At 43.6% G+C, this 27,731-nt stretch overlaps 1 protein-coding gene across 2 annotated transcripts in view; it reads left to right on the forward strand.

The window, feature by feature from the left end:
* Nucleotides 1–962: 962 nt before the first annotated feature.
* Nucleotides 963–27,731, forward strand: part of GPAT4 (glycerol-3-phosphate acyltransferase 4) — a 32,702-nt gene continuing 5,933 nt past the window's right edge. The window contains exons 1-10 of one of the 2 annotated variants that reach the window (XM_077849318.1): nucleotides 963–1,098; nucleotides 13,378–14,380; nucleotides 22,374–22,443; nucleotides 22,613–22,913; nucleotides 23,691–23,765; nucleotides 24,537–24,626; nucleotides 24,762–24,855; nucleotides 25,448–25,563; nucleotides 26,594–26,649; nucleotides 27,161–27,246. In XM_077849318.1, the coding sequence (XP_077705444.1) occupies nucleotides 14,216–14,380; nucleotides 22,374–22,443; nucleotides 22,613–22,913; nucleotides 23,691–23,765; nucleotides 24,537–24,626; nucleotides 24,762–24,855; nucleotides 25,448–25,563; nucleotides 26,594–26,649; nucleotides 27,161–27,246 (1,053 nt within the window). In that variant the 5' untranslated portion in view covers nucleotides 963–1,098; nucleotides 13,378–14,215. Of the gene's footprint in view, nucleotides 1,099–13,377; nucleotides 14,381–16,764; nucleotides 16,843–22,373; nucleotides 22,444–22,612; nucleotides 22,914–23,690; nucleotides 23,766–24,536; nucleotides 24,627–24,761; nucleotides 24,856–25,447; nucleotides 25,564–26,593; nucleotides 26,650–27,160; nucleotides 27,247–27,731 lie in introns of those variants that run through there. The other variant, XM_077849319.1, reaches the window with a different exon arrangement.

Here is a 27,731-nt window from a genome sequence, read left to right on the forward strand (position 1 = left end):
GGTGGCGCTAAACCGCTGCGCCACCCGGGCTGCCTTTATAGTCAGATTTTGAGGTCTAAGAATGTGGACTTTACCTAGAAGGTTTATCATCGGGTTATTCAGCATGGAATGGCAATCTGACACTAGCGTGCAGAATAAACTGGGGGGTGGGTGGGCTTGGGCTTGGAGGCAAAAATGTCTTTTAAGAACAAGGAGAAGGGCTAATTTTTTTCCTAGGGAGAATTCATTTTAGGGAAGATGATAAAGTTGGGTTAGGCATTTGAAGTCTGAAGGGCTGGTAAGAAATACACAAAGTCCAGCAGGCACCAGCTAGACTTTAGCAGAGGTCCCCTCCGAGTTGAGGTAGACGTTGGAAAGTCCCAGCCGCGAGGGAACACGGAGATCCCCCGCACAAACCCTTTGCACCCCTTGGCTTCATCAGTAAGACAAATGGGACTCAGGGATGATGGTGCTGATGATGGTGATGGTGACGGTGATGGTGACGGTGACGGTGGCGGCGGAGTGAGGCAGGTGTGCCGGCCTGGAGCCAGGTTCTTTGCATACAGAGCTGTATCTCACCGCACACGCACCAGAGTCCAAAGACGACAGCACCGTCTAGCGACTCCGCCCTTCTGGCCGATCGGGGCTCACTCCACCCTCCCTACACCCTACGCGAGCGCACCTTGAGGGAAGCGGCCGGCCTCCCGGGCCGCGCACAGCCCAGAAACGCGGAGCCGGGTCTTCAGGAAGCGCTCACTCCCCGAGGCCGGAGTCCCGGGGCCGCGCGCCCCGGCCACCAGGGCCCGGCGGCCCGAGCCAGCGGCTCCTCGCCCGCCAGGGGGCGCCGCGGTCAGACCGACCCGCGCAGGTGACGCGGCGCCCCGCCCCTCGGGGTCCCCGCCCGGCGCGCGCCCGGCGCGCGGGTGCGGCGGGAGATTACCCGGCGGGAGGGGCGGGAGGGGCGGGAGGGGCGGGAGGGGCCGCGAGGGGTCACGTCAAAGCGGCGTAGACAAAGGGCGGGCGCGCGCACGTCTTTACGCACGCCTCGGCCGGCGGCGGCGGCCCAGGGCGGGCGGCGGCGTCTGCGGAGGGCCTGGGCGGCCCGGAGCCTCGCGGCCGGTGAGTAAGACCGCGATCCCCCGTCCCCAAGGTCGCTGGCCCCAGGGGCGCCGGCGGCGGGCCGGGGGGTGGGGCGGGGCAGGCGCCCCGCGGGCGGCCTGCGGCCCGGGGACCCCCCCTCCCTCCCTCCCTCCGCCGCTCCGGCGTCAGGAGGCACCATTGCCGCTTCCTGGGGTTTCCCGGCCGCTCGGAACGTGCCGCCCCCTTGGCCGCAGTGGAACAGTCCGCGCCGTCCCCGGCTCCCGCTGCGGCGCCCCGAGCCCGCGCCCCGCCCTCCCGGGACCTGTGTCCTCGGCGGCTGCGACCCCCCGGGGGGGCTCCCCGGCCTCCGCCCGCGTCCCTGGCGCTCCTGCAGCCCGCCGGCCCCGCCCGGCCCCGCCCGGCCCCGCTTCGGGGGTTAACCGCGCCGGCCGCCCCAGGTGCTCCGCGGCCCGCCCGCGCCGAGCGCGCAGGGGATGGCGAGGAGGCGCCTTCCTTTTCTTCTGTCCCTCGGCGTCCCTGGGCCGTACGTTTTCCTCGCTTGTTCTCCGCAGGAACCCATTCTTTTAGAATTTCTTAACCCCAGAAATCCCTTACCTTCCCGTTTTGATTTCACACCCTGCAAGGCATCCTCCTCCCAGAGGGTCTTGTGTATTTACTCCCATTTCACGTGGGGTTTTTAACTTTGGCATTTTAAAACTTAGGGAAAATATACCGTATGAAACCATTGTATGGTATACCTCGGTGGAAATAAGTTCCATACTGTGCTAGATAGATAATCAGTGCCTTACTGCTCATGCCCTCGGTGCCGTGGGTCTTCTCAGTGATAACCTTCCTGAGAGCACTTCCTTTCTGGTTCATGTTCCTTAATTTTGACTGAACTTTGAGTGCCTCTGCTTAGTTTTCATCTCCTGTAGATTTTATCTCAACTCAAGAGAAACGGTGTGAAAGCAGTTATTCTTCTGCCAGAGACTGTAGAAACGAGTCCTATAGTAATGCCAGTCTGGTATTCTTTATTCTCACTTTGATAGTGTTTTTTTTTGTTTTTAACAACCTTGTATTATGGAGAATTTCAGACATACAAAAATGTCTGATAAAATAAAATAGTGAGCCGGCTCGCGGCCATCATCCAGCCTCAACACGATCTTCAAGTTAAGCCTGTCCCATCCATGTCCCCCCCTCCCCTAAGCTCTGGAGCGGAACATCAGATTCTTGCATTGGAGAAAGGCCAGAAAAGGGCACCTAAAATGATCAAGGTGCTGGAGGGCAAGTTCATACAAAAGTCTTTCAGGTGTGGATGAGAACTTCCAGATCATCTTGTCTAATTTTTTTCATTTTGTTGTACCCTCAAGGTCCATGGAGGTTCAGTGGCATGTCCAGATCAACAGGGAATAAGAGTCCAGCTGAGGCTGGAAACCTCTCCTAACTCTACATTCGGTCTTCTTTCTTCTCTCTCTCTCTCTCTCTCTCTCTCTTTATTTATTTATTTATTTATTTATTTATTTATTAAAGATTTTACTTATTTATTTATTCATGAAAGACAGAGGCAGAGACATAGGCAGAGGTAGAAGCAGTCTCCACGCAGGGAGCCCGATGTGGGACTTGATCCCAGGACTCCAGGATCATGCCCTGGGCCAAAGGCAGGTGCTAAACCGCTGAGCCATCCAGGGATCCCCTCTCTCTCTTTTTTAAAAATTGTATTTATTTATTCACGAGAGACACAGAGAGGCAGGAGAAGCAGGCTCCCTGTGGGGAGCCCAATGCAGGACTCGATCCCAGGACTCCGGGATCATGCCCTGAGCCAAAGACAGACACTCAACCACTGAGCCACCCAGGCATCCCTGTCTTTTTTCTTCTCTACCATAGTACCTGCCTTTAAGTTGTTTCTTACAGGAAGGGGAAATGTGTGGAAGCACTCTAACAGAAGATTTTTACAATGAAAGGTTTGGATGGAATAATAAGGAACTTTTCCATCAAATTCTGGAATAATAAAACTAGGGGGGATATGTCTTAAAATACTTCTTAAACCAGATATTGGACAAACGAGAAATCTGAATCACAGCTTTCAGTAAGCATGGGAAAGTTGTGACTTTAGAAGGAAAATACCAAATTGAGAATAAGAGCAAACTTTAAAAGATGTAGATAACATTCACCACTATTTAAGAAAGAGTGAGGGAAACTGGGATGATTTGGCATGCACTCCTGAAGTTCTGCTCTTGATGGCAGAAAGAACAAGAGTACCCTTCCATAAAACATCTTTACTTGCCGTTAACAGATTAAGAATCCTAGGCTGGATGTAACATGGATTAGGTGTTTGCTTTTCTTGGTTTTTTTTTTTTTTTTTTTTTTTTTCTTCTTCCTTAGCACACTTTGTTGCTGTTCAGTTCCCTATCAGGAAAAACAGGTAAATTCAGTACTTGTACCTCAGTCTTTGCCCTTAAAATTCCAACGAATGCTGTGAGCTAAGGAATCATCGTATATAGAGTTCATCGAATTTGCTTCTAAGTTTGGTTAATGTGATGTGACATAGTTGTTTATAAGTTATTTTCAAGATATACTTTTGTTAGTTTGTGACTTACAGTGGTTGTCACCTGCATCTAGTTTGTGGAAACAACTGTTGAGGTAATAACATCAGGGTTTCTGGGTAAATCATTACCTTAAAAACATGGGTGTGGAGGAGAACTTCTGTGTTTTGTGTGGGTTTTGTTTTTTGGGTTTTTGTTTGTTTTTTTTGTGGGGGGGGAGTGGGAAGCAGAAGGGGGAGAGGGAGAACCTTAACCAGGGTACACACCAAGTGTAGAGCCTTACACTTACGACCCTCAGATCAGGACCTGAGCTGATGTCATGACTCAAGCTAAAATCAAGACTCAGCAACTAATCGATTGAGTCACCCAGGCGCCCCTTGTCTGGGTTTTGTTTTTTTGTTTTTTGTTATTTCTGTGTGTGTGTATCTGTGGTATCAGAAGGAGTGCAGTGGTTAGCTAGGATTCTAACCCGGTAACTAGTTTCTGCTGAAGAATAAACCTCTTATCTGTGTGCACACCACAGAATGTTACCTTTTATTAAAAATCTCTTGCTTTCTGGACATAGAAGCTAGAGATTATTTGATCCTCATTGAACTCTACTGCAAAATTGTTTCTTCAAGTAAAGTAGAACCTCATTAGGGTGTGGCATTTACTTCTTTCTGTATCTTTATGCTCAAAGGAGGACTTGAACCAAATATCAATTCCATGTATCACTAAACTACAAAATACTTAGGTTAGAATGATGAATGCTTTTTTCAGAGCACTGAATTTTAGTTAGTAGGAATGTTATAAAGCTTGCAGTTTTTCCTAACTTCTTTAAAGGTACTCTCTTTTAAAACACCCACACGTCTGACACAAGTCACAGAACCTTGTGTCCTTTCTTTGGGCACTCTTGTTTGGATTGTACCTCCTTTTAAACTGTAAGCCCAAGACCTGCAATATCATAATAATACTTTGTAAAAAGTAGGAGCGTAATGAATTTTTGTTGACCTTTTGAATTAAACTACCAAAAAAACGGTGAGGAAATTGAAATCCAGGGAAGCTGAATGACTTTACAGAGCTGTGCTTGAACCCTTAGCTAAGAAGACTCCTGAGTTCCAATTCTAAGCTCCTCCATAGCAGTTTTCTTCTCATAGCAGAGGAATGAGGAGGGAAAAAAATATTTACTTTTTTTTTTTCCTTTACTAGTTACATGAATTTTATTTTCAGGGTCTGCTTTAGAAATTTTTGGTCAGGGGCACCTGGGTGTCTCACTCAGTTAAGCATCCAATTCTTGATCTCAGCTCAGGTCTTGATCTTAGGATCGTGTGTTCGAGCCCTCTTGGGCTCCATGCTGGGTGTGGAGCCTACTTAAGTTAAATGAAATGAAATTAATAAATAAGTTTTTGATCAGTGCTATCCAATAGAAATACGATATACACACCGTGTATATAATTTTACATTTCATAATAGCCACTTTTAAAAAGTACAAAGAAACACATGAAAATAATTTTACTCATGTATTTTATTTAAACCCAAATTATCCAAAATATCACTTTAACATGTAATCTGTATACAGATTTTTAATCACGTCTTTTACATTCATTTTTTCATGGGTCATTTAAATCTAGTGTGTATTTTATTTACATTTACAGCCTATTTCAGTGTGGACTACCCACATTTCAAGTGCTCAAGAGTTACATGTGGTTAGTGGCTGCTGCGTTGGACAGCACAGAATCACTGTCAGCTGAGCATAAAGATAAAGGAGGATTTTAGGTCCTTAGTAGTACATAGTGCCGAGGTTAAAATAGAGCTGTGGTTGGGACCATTGTTTTTTTTTGTCTCATGTCTTAGTGATTTTCTTTGTGTAATTAGCGTTTCAAGTTTGTAGCAAGTTGAACAAAGAAATCTGATGGTCCACGAATTTTGTACCTTTGTGATGAGGTCCTCTCTGTCTCTCTTTTTTTTTGTCTGTGGAATTAATCTTCTCTCTTTTTCTTTTTTAAAAATCCTTGGTAAGTGGTTTAAAATTTTTTTAAAGTGTGTACTCCAGTAATAATGCTTTCTCATTTTAAATAACACTGTCTAGTCTTTGGGGGGAGAAAGCTTGATTTTTAAAAAATAGCCAGTAGCAAAACTAAGTCATAAAATAACCTAAAAGAAAATAGGCTAAAGATTTGAACACTTCACCAAAGAAGGTAGTTGGATGTTGAATAAGTACAAAAGATGCTTAATATCTTTTGTCACCAGGGAAATGCAAATTGAAACTATTTGATACCACTTCACATCCATTAGTGTGTCTAAAATTAAAAAGACTGATCCTGTCAAGTATTGGTAAAGTTGTAGAGCAAATGGAACTTTCATACACTGCTGGTGAGGATGCAAGATGATACAACCAACTTAGACAGCAGTTTGGCAGGTAAACATACACCTACTGTAGACTCACTCGTTACATTCCTAGGTATTCATCCAAGAGGAATTAAAATGTATGTCCAAAAAAAATAAAAAAAAAATAAAATGTATGTCCATACAAAGACTTGAAGATAGCAGCTTTATTTGTAACAGTCCCAAACTGGAACAACCCAGTTGTCCATCAGTAGATGAATGCATAAACGAAAGTGGTATATCCATACATTGGACTACAGCTCGGCACTAAAAAGGAATGAACTCTTGACATGTGTAGCAACATGAATGATTCTCAAAATGATTATGCTGAGTGAAATAAGCCAGACAAAAAAGATTTAAAAAAAGGCCAGGAAGTTGCTTCCAGTTACGTATACAATACTCGAATATAAAAGCACCGTTTCTGAAATGGAGCTCTCAGAGCAGCATTCAGGTTGGGTAATGTAATGTCTAATGCACGTGTCCTTTCTTAGGCTGATTGCCCACGAATATCAACATATCCTGTGTCCTTTGTCCTTTTTTGCTTTCACAGCTTGGAAGACTTCGTGTTGCTTTGGGGGAAGTTGGTACCAGGTTCCTTATTACCCAGTTCCAACTCACATTAGTCCTTTGTAGGCAAGGGGAAAGTACTTAAGGTCAAAATGATCTTAGTTAAGACCAAGAACCAGTCTTGTCAGACTGCAACTGACAGTATTACTGTCTTCTTTCTAGTGAGTTGAGTTATCCTTTGGCTTACTATATCTTGCCTTTGTCTTGAACCATTTATTTATCCAGGATTGATGTCAACTTTATGTATAGTTTTGGGTTTTTAGCACTTTAGGTTCATTTCAACCTAGTAGCTCTGAGTGCTGCCTTGTTTCCTTGGAAAACATACTTCCTCCTAAGCATCAGCGTTGTATTGAAGCAAATTTTTTATACTTCACCACTCTGATACACTTGACATTCAATTCACCCAGCATTATCACCTATTCAAAATGATAAATACAATTTTAAAGATAGCAAAAGGAGAAAGTGACCTCTCCCGCACACTCCTAGAGGCAGAACTAGAGTCATTCTTGTATCTCTCCAGAGATCTGTATCTTTGCAAATACATATAAACTGTATATATTTTTCTTTTCCTCCTCCTCGCACAGTTGGTATTTACTGTGGACATTGTTCTGCATCTAACTGGTAGATTGTTTCTTATCAGTGCACAAGTAAATGTCTTTTTTGGTTTAACAGATGAATAGTATTCCATTGTATCTTCTGTTAGTTGTGGATGTTGATGTTCTTTGGATATTACCAACAGTGCTGCAGTCAATAACCGTGCACACACATCATCTTGTATATACATCAATACAGGGTTTCTCAGCCTCAGCACCAATGTCATTTGGGGCTGGATAATTCTTTGCTGGAGGAGACCTACGCATTACAGGATGTTTAGCAGTATCCCAGTCTTTTTTGTACTGGTCAGTAGCTCCTATACCAAGTTGTGACAACTAAAAAGGTCTGCAGACATTACCAAATGTTGGGGGGTGTTGGAGGAGAGGTTGCTGGGGTGAGATACCCCCTGGTTGAAAACTGCTGTTCTAATTTATCTTTTTTTTTTTTTTCCCTTTTAGGGAGAGAGAGTGCACAAGTGGGGAGAGGGAGGAGGAGAGAGAGAATCTAAAGCAGGCTCCACACCCAGTGTAGAGTCTGACAGAGGACTCCATCCCAGGACCCTAAGGTCATGTCCTAAGCTGAAGTCAAGAGTTGGATGCTCAATTGACTGAGCCACCCAGGCACCCCTCTAATTTGTCTTTAGGGTAAATTTTTAGAGGTAGAACTGCTGGCACTAAGGTTATGTACACTTAAAATTCTAATGGTGTTTACTGAATTATTCTCTATAGATGTTGTACCATTTTTACACTCCAACTAGCAGTATTTGAGGATATTTTCTCATTTTCACCAGTATGGTGGTTTATAAAAGAAGGGATTTTTTTTTTTTTTTTTTTTTTTTTTTTTGCTGTCTCACTAGTTTTAATTCACAATTCTGTGTTTTACAACTAACCTTTTTATTGAGCACCTAGTGCTTGCTAGGCATGTAATATGCTACATGTAGTATGTAGTATTTTTTGGTCTTTGGGTTTTGTGACTTACTTTGAAATGCCTTCCTCTCTATCTTGCTCTCTTAAAGTTTGGTATTTAGTTTGGTATTTAGAAATGAAGATAGGGGTACCTGAGTGGCTCAGTCAGTTGAGCAGCAGGCTCCTGATTTCAGCTCAGATCATGATCTCAGGGTCCTGGGATCGAGCCCCCATGTTGGGGGCTCAGTTCTCAGTTGGGAGTCTGCTTGGGATTCTCTCTCCTCCTTCCATCCTGCACCTCACTCAAACACACATCCTCATGTACTCTCAGGTGCATGTGTGTGCACTCTCTCTTTTATTTTTTTATTTTATTTTATTTTTTTTTAATTTTTATTTATTTATGATAGTCACACAGAGAGAGGGAGAGAGAGGCAGAGACACAGGCAGAGGGAGAAGCAGGCTCCATGCACCAGGAGCCTGACGTGGGATTCGATCCCAGGTCTCCAGGATCGTGCCCTGGGCCAAAGGCAGGCGCCAAACCGCTGCGCCACCCAGGGATCCCGTACTCTCTCTTTTAAATGAATGAATGATGTGTGTGCACTCTCTCTTTTAAATGAATGAATGAATGAATGAATAAATAAATAAATAAATAAATAAATAAATAAATCTATCTCTAAAGAACAGAAACTGAAGACAGTACCCTGGTTTTCTTCTGATCCTAATGGAATGATGCACATACCATTTATTGAGATCTAATACATGACAGACATTGTGCTTGGTGTGCTTAAAAAATGCATTATCCCTGTGTAACCTAAGTGTTGATGTTTAATAAAATGGTACGTTTTCTTCCTTTGAGTTGGTAGGTGGCCTCTCTCTGGACATATTCTGGTAGTAATGATCTCCTGAAGTAGGCTGTGTCACAGAGAGCTAGCTGAAAGGGAATGCAACTGGCCCTTGAACAACATGGGTGTTAGACACCTTGACTCCCTGCACTGTTGAAAACCTCTGTGTAATTTCTGACCCTCCTAAAACTTCTCAAAGCCTACTGTTGCCTGGAAGCCTTATTGATACAATTAATACATATTTTGTATACTTATCACATGCTGTATTACAAAAAAGTAAGCTAGAACAAGAAAATGTTCTTAAGAAAATCATAACAAGGGGCACCTGGGTGGCTCATTTGGTTAGTTAAGCATCCAGCTGTTGGTTTCAGCTCAGGTCATGATCTCAGGGTTGTGAGATTGAGCCCTGCATTGGGCTCTGCGTGGAGTGTGGAGTCTGCTTGAGATTCTCCCCCTTTGCCTCTCCTTCCTCGTCTGTCCCTCTGCTCCCTCTCTTTCAAAATAAATAAATAAATAATTTAAAAAATCATAAGGAAGAGAAAATACAGCACTGTATTAGAAAAGAATCCTTATATAAGTGGACTTGCACAGTTCAAACCTGTTTGCTGTTCAAGGGTCGGCTATATTTGATTCTGCAGTTGGGAGTCATAGTAGTCCCTATCTAGTGATTGGGTCAGAATTGGTTTCGATGACCTGATTTAAATGAAGTTTCCTCTGTTATTTTCTCTTCTTGGATCCTCTTTTTCTTGCTAACAATCATTAAAGTGTGAAATTATGACTCTGTATATATTTATTTGCTGAACACTTGTTTCTAGGCATATTCACCACTATATTCCACCTGACATAATGTGTGGCACATACTATGTGCCCAGTGAATATTTGTTGACTGTGAACTTGTCACTCTGAGAACTGAGGAGCACTGGAAATTGGGTCATTTTGGGGGGAGGGGGAGCTTAAAGGTCCAGATTGAAAAGTTTAGTTAGCTTAGGGATGAGCTCTGTCATGTTCCTAGGATGTAGCCACCTTTCTTTCTAAAAGACTCAGAACTACTTGTTTCTTATGTTTCTCTCTGGCCCCTTGGGAGAACTTTGGTCAGATAACTATGAGTTTGGCTGAAAGCTATGGAAATTAAGAGAATGTGCAGATACTACCTCATGTTTATGGAATCATGGTTCTATTTACTTGAAGCAAAGTGATATCCTCTCCTAAATGAGCAGTTATCTGGGCATTGTGGTGTGTTTGTGTTAAGGGGGCCTAAGGCACCAGTCTTCTGGCTTCAGTGGCTACTCTGCTAATCCAGCAAGATGTTTGGAACTCTGTTTGATAGCTGTAGTTTGCTGCTTTTTCTCTTCTAAGAATTTATGTGAGGATTGTTTAGCATTGGCCAGATAACTTGTTTGGCTAGGTTACTGTTCTCTGTTCTAAAGTCTGGCACTCATCAACATGAACTCAAGGGGTGGGGCAGGACCATAGAGGAGTTTAATGCCTCTTGGGGGAGAAAGTAGTGGCTAGGTCATGGGTTGGCAAACTGTGTAGGGTTGGATAGTAAGTATTTTAGGGTTTGCTGGTGGTGGTCTCAGTCACAAATTATTCTGTTTTTTATAGCTCTTTAAAGATGTAAAAGCCAATCCTAGCTCATGAGTCTTAGAAAAACAGACCAAAGCCTGATTTGGCCCATGGGCTGTGGTTTGTCAACCCCTGAGCTAAGTGAAGAAATTAGTTTATTGCTAAATGTGTTTAATGTTTTGGGGACATGAACCCAGAATAACCTTGGGAATTCTCAGTTGATTGTGATTCAAAGAAAAGAGATCTAAACTCTGTCATGGGAAGTCACAGTGACCATAGTGTCTATCATCTTGGGTCCATAGAACTCAGGGTAACCTTGGCCAGTGAGAGAGATTTTGCTGCTTATTTCCCATGGGAATTCTGGACAAGGGGACAGGAATGGGAGAGTAGAACAGAGATTTGGCCCTAGAATTAGGCTGGAATTAGACAGGCTTAAAGAATACAGTGACTCAGCGAATTAAATTAAGTCTCAGAAATATATCTAATTTCCTCAACCTCTGCTGGGCTGTTGTGAGAAATCTGGCATATAGAGTCAGTTTGGCCAGTTTATAAAAATGAAAGAGCAGGTTTGTACCTTGGATTCTGAGAACACCAAATTCTAATACATGAATCCAGATTTGCCTTGTGGTTTTTCTATGACCACAAGAAGTTCTGTAGAGCAGGCCTGGCATGAGGGAAGTGTTAATTTATTTCAGGGTGGTTTGGGAGCTAGGAAGGCAAAGAGCATGGGCTATAAGACAGATACCCTGGTCTAAATTCCTACTCTCCTACTGAGTAGGCGTGTCATTCTGGGAAATTTACTTAATCCTCTAAACCTCGATGTTTGTCCTGTGTAAAATAGCAGTGGTAGCAAGAACTCCACCGTAACAGGGTTGTGAGACCTCTGTGAGGGTCAGTGATGTAAAATGTTTGTTACGTTAGCTCAAGATCTGTCGTGTTGTTAGCATTCAATAAATGCTAGCAGTGATGGTGATCAAATTAGGAGCTAGTGTTTGTGACTCAGTGCCACAAAATAGCATGTTCTTTTAATTTAATCACTAAATGTGTGAGACTGTAATGGGAGCATTACTGGGTTAGGAGTCAGAAGAACTGGATCTGTCTCTGTATTCCTTTATTTCCTAATTGGTGAAAAGGAAGTAATGTTGACATGTTACAAAAGAACCTGTGAAAGGTATCTGAGAGTTCTATAAAGGCACCAGACAAAATTTAAGATAAAGGTAGTAACCTGCTTATTTGTTCAATTTCTTGAACTTCCTAATGTATAGGAACGGAACAGAAGGTGATTGGTGTGAAGCCCCAGTGTGTTTGCCAGAGATTTGAAAGGATGTTCCCATGTGCAGGACTTGGCATTGGTAACTTGTGGTTAGGGATAAGTAATATAAAATTGAAGTACTTTTGTAAGGCATTTAAAATAGTGGTGTTCATGAGTGACTATGTTAAGTGGAAGAAGCCAATCTGAAAATACGATTTCAATTATAAGACATTTTGGAAGAGGCAAAACTATCCAGACTGTAAAAGATCAGTGGTAGCCAGGGCTTTGGGAAGGGAAGAATGAATAATCAGAGCACAGGGAATTTTTAGGACAATGAAAATACTGTATGATACTGTGATGATGGATACATGTCATACATTTGTCCAGACATCTAAAATGGACAGCACCAAGGGTGAACCCCTGATGTAAGCTGTGGGTGACTATGCTGTGTCATTGTAGGTTCATCAGCCACTTGGAACAAATGTCCCTTTCTGGTGGGACTGTTGAAAATGGGGGTAGCTGTCCATATGTAGGGACAGGGCTATGTGGGAAACCTCTGTATCTTCCTTTCAGTTTTGCTGTGAACCCAAAACTGTCCTAAGTAGAATAGTCTTTAAAACAAAAAAGAGTGACCAGTGTGAGGAGATAGACAACTGAGGGAGTTTAATCTCCATGTAGAAAATGCAACAGTATCTTGTAAAGTTAAAACTATTTCCTTTTCTCCTCCAATTCCATTTCTAGGAATTTATCCTGAAAGTATATTTATATTTGCCTTGCATTTTGTATGCTAAATCATGTATGCATTTGGTTACTAATTCAATTATTTATAACAAAAAAGTGGAAGCATTGGTGTCCAACTTTAGGAAACCAGTTAACTAACTTATGGTACATTTTTTTGTTGTCGTTTTTAAGATTTATGTATTTGAGAGTGTGTGCATGCAAACACGGGGGAGGGGGGCAATGGGAGAGGGGAAAGAATCTCAAGCAGACTCCCCACTGAGCATGATGAGCCTGATGCAGAGTTCAATCTCATGACCCTGAGATCACAACCTGAGCCAAAACCAGGAGTGGCCGCTTAACCAACTGAGCCATCCAGGAGCCCCGATGGTATACTCTTAGGTTGAAAACTGTGCACCTGTAAAGAGTGAGGGGGCCCTGCATGTGTTGATGGAGCACTTTTCCAAGATATGGTAAGCTAAAGAACCAAAACAAAATGCAAGTTGAAGAACAGTATACAGAGTATGGCATCGTTACTGTTATCAGGGTGAGGGGGGGTGAGTAGAAAACATCAATTATGATTTTCTCATCTAAGCACAGAATACCTTGGAAGAATATGAAGCTGTGGTAACATGGTTGCATCTGCAGACAGAACTCTGGGTAGTTGGGGACAAGTAGGAGGGAGACTTTTCGTAATATAAATGAAATGTCGCTTCTATCCATGTATTTTCTCTTCAGAAATTTGGCCACAGATCATATCATTGGAATTGAAGCTGTATGAAACTTCACCATTTTCCTTCCACATCTGCGCCTGCCACCTGTTGTTTGCCTCTCCCCTTTGACCTTGATGACTTGAGAAGCTGGCACTGAATCTAGGCTTCCTCTAAAACCGCCCCCCACCCCCAAAGCATATTGATGTTTCTCCTCTTGACTTGTGTGACTGATGGTGTTTCTGTTTCCACCCCCAGCTTTGGCAGCATGTAAGCAACTTCTTGCCAAGAACCCAGGTCACTGCTGAGAAGGGGGCCTTAGGGAGAAGAATATCCAGAGGAAACCAATGCTGGATGCGTCTGGAGTGACACTCAACACAGGCAGCATGAGACATTGTGTGCCAGCATCTGTATCCTGCTGGCAAAGACTGTAGCTCTCCACGTTGGAGGGTCCTGGAAGCAGCACGCACCAGGAACCTCTCCAGAGGAAGAATGGGGCCAGATATGAACTCTATGATGAACACAGTTTTCAGCTTATGAAGGAGTTTTAAGTAAAACAATTATTTAATTTCCACATATTCAAGTTCAGTAGCCTTCTGTGTGAAGTGCCAGCAGTCACCCCCCTCCACAGAAGTTATCAAGATTGTTCTGGCACCAACTTGGAACTCTTCTTGGTACTTCTGGCAATGACAGATCTTCAGGACACATTGATCTGCTAAATGCTCTGGAGCAGGAAAGAAAAAGGAAAACTGGAAGGAGCAGAAGGGTAGCAGAGCAGAGATCCCTCCCTCGCTGAGTACTCACTTTCACAGAAACTGCACCTGGACTCGGATGCTTGTATGGAAGATTGGTCCCGCCTCATTCACCTCCAAAGTCCATCTATTCTGGGGAGCGCTGGCATTTTGGGACTGCCTCCTGTGGCCCTTTTTACGTCCTCCTGCCCCCAGGCAGTCAAATGTTGTGAACCTGGAATGGGGTTTGCTGTCCTATGGGGACTCACTTTCTTTCCCAGGCTGGTGCTGTCTGACAGGACCATCTGAAGACGGTGGTTTGTTCTTGAGGTGGGGGGGCACTGGCCTTGCCTGGATCCTCCACCATGTTCCTGTTGCTGCCTTTTGATAGCCTGATTGTCAACCTTCTGGGCATCTCCCTGACTGTCCTCTTCACCCTCCTTCTTGTTTTCATCATAGTCCCGGCCATTTTTGGAGTCTCCTTTGGTATCCGAAAGCTCTACATGAAAACTTTGTTAAAAATCTTTGCGGTAAGTTGTGCTGTTTACAAATGGTTGCTTCACCAAGGAGGGAAGAAATGCTGCTATATTAGTAAAGACTTTTTCTTATCTGGCAGGTTATTATCTCTTGATTGCATACAGAGAAAGTTGGGAGAATGGGAAGTGGCGTCTTGAGTAAACAATTTCCCTAGGTGTGTACTTGTGAAAGCCTCTAGCAAACTTTCTTTTCGAGCTAAGGTACTTGGATATTTGATTCTTGTGAGCAAAGGAACCTATTCTATAAGTCCACACCTTGCTTATTTATTTTAAAGAGTCTGAAAGATTAAGTGAGCTGTATGAAATGTTACTTTATAATGGGAAATATTTTTTACATGTATTATTGAATATTGGGTTTCAATATTTAATACTCCTATAAGAATAGGATTTTTTTCACATAAAAATATCAATTAGAGTGGCATTTACTGTATTCACAGTGTTGTATAGCCATCACTTCTGCCTACTTCATTAACACTTTCATCACTCCACAAGGAATCCCCCACTCATGAAGCAGTTACCCTGCATATTCTCCTTCCCCGGCCACCATGAGTTTATGTTCTAGCTCTGGATTTACCCATGCTGGATATTCCGTATTTATGGAATCATAAAAAAAATGTGCTCTCTTATGACTGCCTTCTTTCATTTAACATAACATTTTTGAGATTCGGTTGCATTATGACATATTGCAGTATTTTTATTTTTTTTTTAATGGCTGAATAATATTCCATTGTGTATCTGTGTCATAATTTGCTTATCCATTCATCCACTGGTGGATATGGCTGAGCTGGTTCCACCTTTTGCCTGTTGTCAGTACTGTTGCTATAGCAGTGTTTTCAGTAATAGGATTTTTGAGCCCTACGGATGGTCTCTGGGGTTATCTAGTTACTTGCTACTCAGAATGGTAGGGATGCCAGCAGCATGAGTGTCACCTAAGAGCTGATTAGAGGTGGAAGTCTCAGGTCCCCTCCACACCTACTAAATTAGAATCTGTTTGAGAAGTGGTGATCTAGTCAGCCTTTGGACCAGCTATTTTGCTTATGTGTAGTATTTTAATTCATCAGGAAATGTAATTTTCTTAAATTTCAGGCTAAGTAATTCTTCATTAGAGCCCCATATTCTTGTGGACCATATAACTTACTATTCATGCTCTCTTGCAACTGTGGAACTTTTTCCACAACTGTTTGCAACTGTTTCCAACTGTGGAAAACCAGTAGAGAGTCAGTAGAACATCTGGTAAACTTTTAGGAGACAACATTGAATGGTGCCTAGCTTTCATTCAAGTTTATAAGCAAGTGGTCAACTCATAGATGTATGGCAATTTTTGCTTTTAAAACATAAAAATCGTGGAGTTATCAGCCTAGGGTTATTCTGTAGTAGCTAAGATTTTTTAACTTGGATCACTTTGGGCCACAAAAGACCTAGAATCCCTGTATATTCTCTATTCCATTTTGAATGTGTCCCCCCAAATTAATATTTTAAAGTTCACAGTCAATTAAAATCCTTCTAATTGTGACTGTATTTTTAAATGTATATTCTTGTGACTTAACGTAGATCATAATTACATAACTGAAATTCATTAAATATATATTGTTGGGCCATTCCATGGGATAGGTAGTCTTGGGCCTTCAGAGACTTGCTTGCTGACCACATCTTGAAAATCACTAGTTTGAGGTACAGTGATTTAGAAGTGGTTATGAAATAATGTCTGTATCTGTGTGTATATTTCTGTGTACCCATTTTTGACCTCAAGATTTAAGATTTCAAGAACTGGATTTGCACGTGTTATTCCTAGAGATGTGTATATTAGGCACGGAAGGGGTTCTGGATACCCTGGGTGCTGTCCTGCTGAGCTGCATGGATGATTACATCCTGGCTAGAAGCTAGAGTTAGGGATGGGCTAGAAAGGACTCATACCATTCTAGTATGGTTATAGGTGACACTGCAGGAATGTCTGGTCTTCTCTGACTCTCTCCTACTGTTCTGAGTTGACCTCAATGGATAGTAAGAACTGAATGCTCTATACATCAGCATTAGTATTAGACACAAGTTGGATTTGGCCAAACTGGTTTTAGAGCTTGGAAAGTATACATGTGTGTATCCATGTATACATCTAAAATAAATTTATGTTTGTGGGCATTTTTGTTTGTTTTTTCCTTTTTTTAAAGAGAGCACAGATAGGGGGTGGATGAGACGGGGAGAGAGAGAGAATTTTAAGCACCCTGCTCAGCACAGAGTAGAGCCCAGTGTGGGGCTCGATTTCACCACCCTGAGGTCATGACCTGAGCCAAATCAAGAGTTGGACGCTCAACTGACTGAGCCACCCAGACGCCCCGCTTGTGGGTGTTTTTTAATCGACTTTTATTTTTTACCTTTTTAAGCCTCTTCATCCTTCCTGAATCCGGCTGATAATGTATAATTTTGGAGCTGGAAGAAAGCTCAGAGATCATCTTAATTCTGTGAGTCTCCCCCAACTACACATTTGAATTACCTGGGGAGCATTTTAAAAGTGCTCGTTTGGGAGCACTAGAATCTCCCCCAGAGATTCTGATTTTAATGGTTCTGTATGGGTATGTTTTTAAAACTCTCTAAGTGATTCTGATGCCTGTCACCAAAAGTTGGAGGCTGGTTGACTTCCTCGTGGGTACTGGCCTGCTTTACGACTGTGTTTCTGATAAGCAGGATGTGGTGGACATTAATTACACTGTGTAACATGTGAGATCAGGCTAGAAATGGCAGTGTAACTTCTGATTCTTGGGATGCTTCTGCATGTTGTGAGGCAGGCCATGTGTTAGGTATTCCAGTTCACAGCCCCAGGGAAGCCCTGACAACCAGCATCAGCTACCACACACAGGCATGAGCAGATATGCAGGGGATCCAGTCCTTAGCTTCCAGCCCCCCAGCCAGTGTCAAACTTGGTGCAGTTTGCAGATTCATGAGCAAAGTCAGTGGTGGTGGTGTTTTAAGCTTCTAAGCTAGGGAGTGGCTTGTTATGTAGCAGTAGATAACCAGACAAATAATGTTAATCATTCATCTTTCCACAGCTTATAATACCTTAACATTTTTGTACATGTATTACTCTTCAGTCTTTGGCAGCTGCGTTCATGTGTTGTGTAATAACATGTATATATAATTTTGTATATGTGTTTTCTTTGGGATTTTATCCACCATTTTTAGATTGGTTCATTCAGTACCTATACCTGTGCTTTTGGCAGAACTAAGCAAGTGCTAGCTTAACAACTAGTTACGCATAATCAGCACATCCCTCTATATAAAAGAACCTCATTATACCTGCCAGGGGGAGAATGTGGGTGGGTCAGTGTCTTCCCAGTCCCCTGTCCTGGAAGACTTAACTGAAGTGGAGGTCCTATGAATGCTGAATTGTAGATTTTTGTGTGTAGAGGGCAGCAGTGTTCTTTATTTTACTTTTTTTTTTTTTTTTTTTTTTTAAGATTTTATTCATTAGAGACACAGTGAGAGAAGCAGAGACACAGGCAGAGGGAAAAGCAGACTCCCTGCGGGGAGCCTGATACAGGACTCAGTTGCAGGACTCCAGAATCATAACCTGAGCCAAAGCAGACACTCAACTCTGAGCCACCAGGCATCCTGAGCAATGTTCTTTAAAAGTGTTTTTAGCAGCCCTGGTGGCCCAGTGGTTTAGCACCACCTTCAGCCCAGAGGCATGATCCTGGAGACCCTGCGTGGAGCCTGCTTCTCCCTCTGCCTGTGTCTCTGCCTCTCTGTGTCTGTCATGAGTAAATAAATAAAATCTTAAAAAATAAATAAAAGTGCCTTTGTTTTCTTAATGTTTGTGCTTTAGATTTTCTCTCAATACAGTGATGATGGTATTCTTTGGAGTAGAAGTCCTGAGAGTGGCTTTCCACTGAGTTTAGGATGAATGATTTGGAAAAAGAAAAAGTAGAAAGCTGGAAATAGAGAGTTGGAAAGAAATGGCCTAGGTGATTTTGCCGCACGGGCAAGGGCTTGATCAGGTCAGTCAGAGATGGTTGTAAAGGTTACAATTGTAAACATTAAATTCCAAAGTAGGAGTGGCCAATGGAGTGTCCTAGAAAGCCAGTAGTGGTTGTTGAAGAGGCTGTACGGTGGGATTATAGGGGGATGGGCATGGGTTTTTGAGCCAGTGGGCCTTAAGTTCAAATCTAGGTCTCTTTGACAAGTTTTGAAACTTGACCTAAGTTGTCAGATTTTACCACGTGCTTCCTCATCTATAGAGTGGAAGTCATAACACCTGCTTCATGTACTTGTAGTGAAAGAGGTCATGTCAGGCATGTCCTCTCTATCACATTGAGAAAGATGAGTTTAACGTAACCCTGAATAGCTGAAAGAATGAACTGAAGAAGGTGAGATGTTGACTCTGGCAGGGCAGGTGATGGAGAGTAGTTGTAGGTTGTATCGTCTCAGCTCTATCTTTTCACGTGGAGACCTTGATGAAGAGAAATACGGGGAGTTAAATGCAGCCATTAGTGACTGCCTACTAGGCGCAGAACCCTCTGTCAGACTCTGCTGGAATGAGAACATGGGTGGGTTCTATCTCCTGCCCCTCAGGGTATTTAGAGTCTAGTAAGAAAGACAAGTGTATGCATACGCAATCAATTCACAATTGGATGCTATTTCAGATACACAGGGAAAGATGAAATCTGCTGGAATTGGGTAGGTAACATTTCATATACGAGTTGGCATTTGACCTGCATCTCAAAAAGGAAAAGGCATTCTAGAAGTGCAGATGAGAAGGTACGGTCTTGTTTAGAGACTGTACATAGTTTAGTGGTGGGTGTGAGGTAGATTATAAAACCAAATGCTTCTTTAGGCATTGAAGGTTTTTGATCAGGGAAGTGACATCAGACTGGCAGCAGGTGGGTGATTTGAAGGGAGGAAAGAGCAACTGAATTGCTGTTGTCGTTAAAATAGGCAAGAGAATGATCTAGGGAGCAAAGGTAATGACATCACAAGAGGCAGCTGTGAAAGAGTGCCGTTTCAGGGGAGGATCAATAGGACTTGGTGAGCAATGGGAGGCTGGAAAGCTTGGATGAACAGAGGGATCCCAGGGCCACAAGAGGAGGGTCAGAGGAAAGGGAGCACTTTCGGGGTTGGGAGGAGGTATGTTGTCTTTTATTTGCAACATGCTGGTGAGGGCTAGTTGAACTTGCATATGGAAGTGACCAGCAGGTGATTGGGAATGTGAGGTTGACACTTGAGTGAAGTAAAGATCTACAGATTTGCTAGGAGCTACTTAGAGGTTATAGCTAAAGCAGGGGGAGAAAAGAGAGCTGGTACAAGAGATAGTGTTTGCAGGGGAATAGAGGTGCTAGATGATGGGAGCCTGAATTTCCTAAGGGTCTCATTCTATGGGCATATATGGTTGGTATGGGACAGTGCAGTGGGGACTCACTGAAAAATAGGAGAGGTTTCTGCTAAGATTGGTCTCGCAAAGTCTTTTGGATGTTACTTGTGAATAATTCCTAAATTGTAGTGTTCAATAGAATGAATAGCACAAGTACACCATTGAACCATCCGCCTTTCGAGGAGCTGGGCCTGCCTTTCATCTGCCAAGGTTTGCCTTGGGTTTAATGTTACCTAAGAGTGCAGCATTGTTAATGCCCTTAAATGGTCTCTTCTGTCTGGGGGAAGCTAAGAAGGAAATCGTTTAATAATCTGATGCTGGATCGCACGGTAAATGGCATCTCACGTCAGGGGAAGGAGAGGAGGTTTATAGGAAAGAGCTCTGGGCCTAGGATTCTTAATTTTATTCTGGATTTCTGAACACTATGTTTCTGAAAATGACAGCTCCAAGAAACCAGCTGTGGAGTTATCAGACATGAGTCATGTGCAGGGCCCTTTCATTCAGTCTTCTGCACCAGGCTGAAACAATCCAATTCACGGATCAGTCTCTCCTCCTGAACCGATTCTTCCAGCTAACTGTCAGCTTCCTCCAACCCTGCCCTCCTGCCCCTCAACTCTTGTGACCAGACAGAAGCATCTTACAACATACCTGAGGTGTGAACGAGTGAAGCTGGATGGACATGGCACGAGGGCAAGGTGATGTTTACGACAGCTCTGTGGTAAGAGCTAGGAGATACAGGGTCTCATCTAACTTGTACCCTTCCAAGTAAAACGCCACCACCATCTTGAATTTTGCAGAGTGAAGCAGTCCTCACAGACTTAAATGCTAGTCCTCAAGAGCCTCAGTGTCATATATTAACCTGCCTGTTGCTACCTCTTCTGAGTGTCAGAATTGTCAGTACAGAACCAAGTTTTTCTGATTCTCACTCTGCTTGCTGTATAATGCAGTCTTGGCCAAGATAGAAAACCCTAAACTCTGGTAGAGTGGCCTGTGTCTGTATGTCAGGCTTGCTGTAAACTGTCTTGCCCTTTTCACCTCTTCCCTAGATAGAATTCCCAGGTTGAATCTACCTTCCTCCATTGTAGGAGTTTCATTTACATTTTCTTCTAGAAATGATCATCCATGCATAGAGCCAAAACAAAACACTAAATGTCCGAAGTATAGAAAATGGGCTATGTGGCTTTTCTTGCCTTAGACCTCTCTTTGAGTGGATGACTCTAAGCTGTCTTTTTCTAGACAGTTGTGTTTGAAGAAATTTTCTCATTTCCAGATGAGGTCAGATCACTGATTAAACTCATGTCCTGCTTTTTGGCTCTTCTAAACCATCCAGAGCATCTTGCTGATACTTGAGGCTCTGCCAGCAGAATCTACACCAAATGCTTTGGACTGTGGGTTTTGCTGTGTCACAGAATGTAGGCTTCTCTCCCACCCTACATAACTGTGGAAACAAGTTTGAAAAGGTACCTTTTAAAATATCTGTTCTATTTCTCTGACTTGCCATGGATATAACCTTCTATGCAGTGGTAACATTCTAGTTAGGGATTAGCGAGCTCGTTTTTACCTCTTGTGGGATAGTGGTAGAGACAGGCTCTCTTGTTGTGGGATAGTGGGAGAGTGAGTTAGATGGATGTCAAAGAAAGGAGGCTCTCGGAAGAAGCTTCTTTTCTAGATCTCTTCCAGAGTCCATTGTTAGTCCAGTCACAGTGAGGACATGAGGGCGTTTTGCAGTGTCCAGGTTCTGTCATGTGATCTCATTTGCTCCCAAGTGACCCCATGAACTAGGAGGTTGATGGACTATTAGTCCTATTCTGTAGATGGGAAAGAGTGTTGGGATGAGTTGCTTGAGGGACTATCAAATAAGATTTTTTTTAAATCTCCAAAAGGTGTTTTTGTGTGTTTTTCTTTAACACTGAACGCTTCTAAGTCAGGTTGTGGGGTCCTCCTGTTAAAAAGGCTACTCAGAGCGACCCCTGGGTGTCTCAGTGGTTGAGTGTCTACCTCGGCACAGGTCACGATCCTGGGATCCGTATCGAGTCCCACGTCGGGCTCCCTGCATGGAGCCTGCTTCTCCCTCTGCCTATGTCTCTGCCTCTCTCTGTGTCTCTCATGAATAAATAAATAAAATCTTTAAAAAGAAAACAGGTGGAGAGTTAAATGCAGAGGTGGATGGACAGTCTAGGCATATATATTATTTAAATACTCAAAAACTAAAATTGTTGCTTTTGGAGTAATTCGGGAAGTAGGCAGCTTCAGTGGTAGGCAGTTGCTTAGAGGGTGTGGGATTTTGCCGTTGGTGAATAGCTGCTGTGTAGCAGTGAAGAAGCACTAGTGGATTCTGTGAGTACCCTGAAGACAGAGATTTAGGCAGAGAGAACCTAGGCCCAAGAGATCTCCCCAAACTTCCTGAGTCCCCAGGCATTTACTATAGGTGACTCATCTTGTGTTCCTTGTCATCAAGGAGGGAACTGCTCTAGAAGAGAAGCTTTTGGCTTTCCTTCTCTAGTGGGTGCTTTCTCAGCTACAGTCCGATCTCAGGTGACTGGGATTGAGACTTTCCCAGGATGGAAACAGAGGCATTCAGTGTACGAAGAAGGATCTCATTTTGTGTGTTGCGGCTTCTCCCCACAGTGGGCCACGTTGAGGATGGAGAGGGGAGCCAAGGAGAAGAACCATCAACTTTACAAGCCCTACACCAATGGTAAGACTGGCTGGTGCTCCTGGCCCCAGACCATCCCTCTGACACAGATTCCTGAGTGCTTTAATTCCACACATACTCTTCACTATATCAGAGGGAGGAAATGGACTCTGAATATTTTTAACGTGCTCCATCGCAGCAGGCTGCTTGACATGGGTGTTCTCTTTGGCAGGAATCATTGCAAAAGATCCCACTTCGCTAGAAGAAGAGATCAAAGAAATTCGTCGAAGTGGTAGTAGTAAGGCTCTGGATAATACTCCAGAGTTTGAGCTCTCTGACATTTTCTACTTTTGCCGGAAAGGAATGGAAACCATTATGGATGATGAGGTGACAAAGAGATTCTCAGCAGAGGAATTGGAGTCCTGGAACCTGCTGAGCAGAACCAACTATAACTTCCAGTACATCAGCCTTCGGCTCACTGTCTTATGGGGCTTAGGAGTGCTGATTCGCTATTGCTTCCTTCTGCCACTCAGGTGAGGTCAGGCCCCATGGGGATAAAAGGCCTGAGCTGCTGGCCTGCGCCCAAGGAGGGGTTGACCTACCTGTGCCACCCTGCTTTGCTTTCCTGCATTAGGAAGGAGCATGAGTATGATTCTGTCACTGGCATCCAACCTTGGAAGGGTACACTGATGGTCATCTTTTGAAGGCCATTGGATTCTCTGCACATTAGACAGAAATAGTTGGGTTTCTTAAAATCAGGCTGCTTACCTCAGTGGCCTGAACATGGACAGGGAACGTGGTGTACTTTCTGGCCACTTGTCTCCGGGTGTGGCTGGTGCTTTCCCACAAGCCTGCCTCTCTAATACAGAGGCAATATTGATCTCTTAGGTGTTTGTACCAAGTGCAGTTCTGAGTATGGTGTGCCGGCTGCTGGTACCTTGAGGCTCTACTTCCTGTTGCTCCACAGAGAAGCTATGCTTCTGCTAGGGTGTAGAGCCAAAGGGAAGGGTCAGACAGCAGGACAGCAGGTGCCTGGGGGCAGAGCAGCCAGTAGGCATTTCCATAGTTCTGGCTGCTGCATGCTTAAGGAGATTGTGTCAGTGGAGAGTCAGCTCCATAGCTCACTGTCAGCTTGGAATTAAAATGATCTCTGGCTATGCTAGGCCTGCTCTCATTTCTAGATGGAACTCTTATCTGGATCCTAGGTGATGAGGCCTTGGTGGTTTTCATGACGCCCACTTTCATCTTCATATGTTACATTCTGTCTGTAGCATTTGTTTGCTGTGTTTTCACGTGTCTTATTCTTACAGGATAGCTCTTGCCTTCACTGGGATTAGCCTTCTGGTGATAGGCACGACCGTGGTGGGATACCTGCCGAACGGGAGGTAAGTGGAGTGTGAGAGTCCACGTCTGCAGGGTACTTAGTTCTGCAAACGGTGGCTCTAGCCAGGCCGCTCCTTTGGGGACAGCCAGACCCATGGCATCTCACAGAGATAAAACAACCCAGTGGGAACAATGACATCGGCATTTATCTTGATGAGTTACTGTTCTTTTCCCTCTAACACTCATATTCCTCCCATTTTGAAGATGAAGGAGCAACCTCACAACCGTGGAGTCCAGGGCCAGCAGATTTTACAGCATGTTGTTTAGTTTTGAGCATTCTGCTGTGTTGATAAATTGGTAAAAAGATAAGAATGTAGGTAGGGCTTTTGTGTGTGTGTGTGTTTTTGTTTTTTGTTTTTTGTTTTTTGTTTTTTTTTTTTTTGTATTTTGTTTTTTAAGGAGAAATTTGTTCCTTCTGGAAGTATAGGGCTAGCTAAACCCTGATGAGGCTAGAGTCTCTGTCGTTTGCCCTGCCTCTAGGCATTGACTGGGAAGGAAAGTAATCGAGGAGACTCCCCTTGTACTGGAAATTCGAGGGCTGTAAATTCTAAACCCAGTAACTTTGGTGAATTGATGCAGTTCTCATTTGTTTCCTCATATGTAGGCATAATGGCATTACCACATTGTAGAGTTTTACCATATGCACTGATATTTATAAAAAGACTTTGCAATCATAAAGGGTTGTAGCAGTGATGGTTACATTGTTAGAATCCATAACTTCCTGACTTCGTATGTGTAAAGTAAAAACAGAAATCTTTGTCCTGTCTTACCAGGTTTAAGGAGTTCCTGAGTAAACATGTTCACTTAATGTGTTACCGGATATGCGTGCGAGCCCTGACAGCCATCATTACCTACCACGACAGGTAAGGTCACTCTCTGTGGCACAGGGGGAAATGGCACTGGCAAAACAACCCATCTGTAGCTGGCCGGTGGGTGAGGTAAGGACTGAGTTCTAGACGAGTTGTTTTACATGAATTTTTGTTGCTTTGCATACACAGGGAAAATAGGCCTAGGAATGGTGGCATCTGCGTGGCCAATCACACTTCTCCTATTGACGTCATCATTTTGGCCAGTGATGGCTATTATGCCATGGTAAGACCTTTTTCTGTCGCTTTCCTGGGCAAGTAAGGGCTTTAGAATGAATGTTCAGGGCTGGGGTGCATCTGGACCGTTCACAGAGCTCTTGCTTATGAGTGTAAACACGGAAACATGTTTTTACACTCGGGCCCCAGCTTAGATAGTTGCCTTTGTCTCTATTGCCTTGATAACTCCTTGGAACCTTGATAGCTATTCTGAGCAGAGTAAGAGGGTGATTGGAGATTGAACTTTGGATGTATAGGCAGACAGGGAATGAGGGTTTGAAGGGAGTGGGCTCAAGAGCATTGGAGAACCTGTCCAGGAAAAGCATTTGTACATAAGGGATTATTCAGCTTCATTATTTCTTTTTTGGGTTTTTGGCTGTGTTTTTAATCATATATCCTGATATCGCTGAATAAAAGGCAAAACTTTAGATTCAGAGAGTCGAGTCATGGTTTCTTAATAGTGAAAAACCTATGCTTATCAATTAAATGTTCTAGGGTGAGAGGTTGGGTTACTTTTCTTTTGGGATTGGAGGCTTCTTCCAAAGAGTGGGGATTTGCATGAGGTTGGCTTCACTCCCTGTTATTCCTTTGTGTGAGATTAGGTGGGTCAAGTGCACGGGGGACTTATGGGTGTGATTCAGAGAGCCATGGTGAAGGCCTGCCCGCACGTCTGGTTTGAGCGTTCTGAAGTGAAAGATCGCCACCTGGTGGCTAAAAGGTAAATCCCCATGATGCTGTTGCTCTGTATGCCCCTAGACAGAAACCTGTGCGTTGTAGAGGTAGTTATCCCTCCACAGTGAAATCCCGGTGTCTTCTACACCAAGCCCATGCTGTGTTCATAAGGAAACATTTTTCCTTAAAGCATGGAATATAAAACGTATAGAAACCTTGGAAGTATTTGCCAACTTGGTAACTCTTCCCTTTCTTATTACTTGTACTCATTGTAATAAACAGCATATGAACTTTAAATGCTGTTTGAAATCTCAAAGTGAATTCACTATCACAAACAAAGACAAAGTTCAGGCAATGGAAAAAATGTAGAGCTGGTACAAGTCATGCAGATACCAGAGCTTTGCAGGAAACTGAGGGGAATGAAGACTCAGCTGAGACCATCTTCTACAGGGACAGATGAAGCTGCCAGTGGATTCCCATTACTGCATCTCTTAGGGACAGTGTTAAGTCAGGTGGACAGCAGGTTCAACCCAACATGGCTCTTAGGAAGTCCAGAAGTCTAGTAACACATGTTGTTGAGGGTGCTGTTTGCAGGCTCTGTAGCAGGCATGTTCTTCAGGTCTGAGCACTGTCCTCTACATAGACCTTAGTTCTTAACTGAACAGTTGTAGGAATTAAATAGTAGTCTTCTGGTTTTCCCTTTTTTTTCTTTTCTTTTCTTTTTTAAAGATTTTATTTATTCATGAGAGACAGAGAGAGAGGCAGAGACACAGGCAGAGGGAGAAGCAGGCTCCCTGCAGGGATCCTGTTGCGGGACTCGAACCCAGGATTAGGGATCACGCCCTGAGCCAAAGGCAGACGTTCAACTGAACCACCCAGGGACCCCCAATTTTCCCTGTCTTTATAAGTTTTGTCTTTATGAGACTTAGACTGTGGGTTTATAAAAGATAGTCCTATTTGTTAACTTGCTTTTATGCGACATCCAGTGTGACATCGCATAGATTATTTATAAGTGCATTTCAATGATGACGAATGTAAGGCTATCTGAACCTTTGTTTTATTTTCTTTTTCTAAAGACTGACTGAGCATGTGCAGGATAAAAGCAAGCTACCCATTCTCATCTTCCCAGAGGGTAAGAAGGGGTCGATCACTATAGAGAGCTGCTGGGTGGGGAAGCCATGCAGGGTGGTGACTCCGGTGTTTCCTCAGAACCAAGTCCCTCAACTCTGGCTGGGGTTATCTGTTTTCACTGAATGACGTTCAGTCCTCCACTAAATTGGTGATGGGATTAAAAACTCGGGGAAGTTCAGCGTGTGAACTGAGGATGCCACTTTCCCAATGCAGGCATCTCTCCCGTAATATTGCCGGCAGGGTCTCAGCTTCCTGTAGGATTTATACGGAGACTTCCCAAGTTGGCTGCTGCGTGTGTTAATTGGGGAAAGTGACCCTGTATTAGCAGAGTAGTAAACAGTACAGTGTTTTCCTTATCCTTTTCACTTGTTCATTCGTAAGCTCGGGAGATGACAGATTTATCCTGTTTGAAGAGCCATTAGAATTTTTACTATTATATTTAGTTCTTAAATTCCTAATCTCTGAGGTAAAGGATCAAAAGAAATCACATTTGACTGTCTTGTGCATTTTAGGAACCTGCATCAATAATACATCAGTGATGATGTTCAAAAAGGGGAGTTTTGAGATTGGAGCCACGGTTTACCCTGTTGCTATCAAGGTACAAGACCCCTGAGGGCACATGTGGTCACTGTTGCACTACGGTGAACGGGATACAGCAAGAGTAAGGGGAAGAGGAAGCTGGTGTCACCAGCAGTGGGTTGGTCTCCAGTGGAGCAGCGTGAGCTGGGGTAGAGTGAGTAGAGTGTGGTAGAGGAGGAGAGTTGAATTGTTGATAGTTGAAAACCCACTGGACGGGCAGGGGAGGGTCATAATGAACAGCTGGTTCCTTGCCCACACCTCGCTGCCACCACAGCTTTCAGGAAATTGCAAACTTCACAAGCTCTGCATGTTGTCCGCAACTTAGGACCTCTTCATAAACCTCCCAGGAGTGGAAGGTACTCCACTTGCTGAGGAGGTTTACTGCAGGGAGTGGGGGGATTGGCCCAGCTAGATTTGTACTGCAGTTGGAGAGGCGAGCACGGATGGCTATGGGTGTTTCCTTAATACTGAAGGAAGAAGCAGCTCCACTACTTTGGGCTGTGG

Source organism: Canis aureus, chromosome 15 (genome assembly GCF_053574225.1).
Source record: "Canis aureus isolate CA01 chromosome 15, VMU_Caureus_v.1.0, whole genome shotgun sequence".
In the NCBI taxonomy this organism is placed as follows: Eukaryota; Metazoa; Chordata; class Mammalia; order Carnivora; family Canidae; genus Canis; species Canis aureus.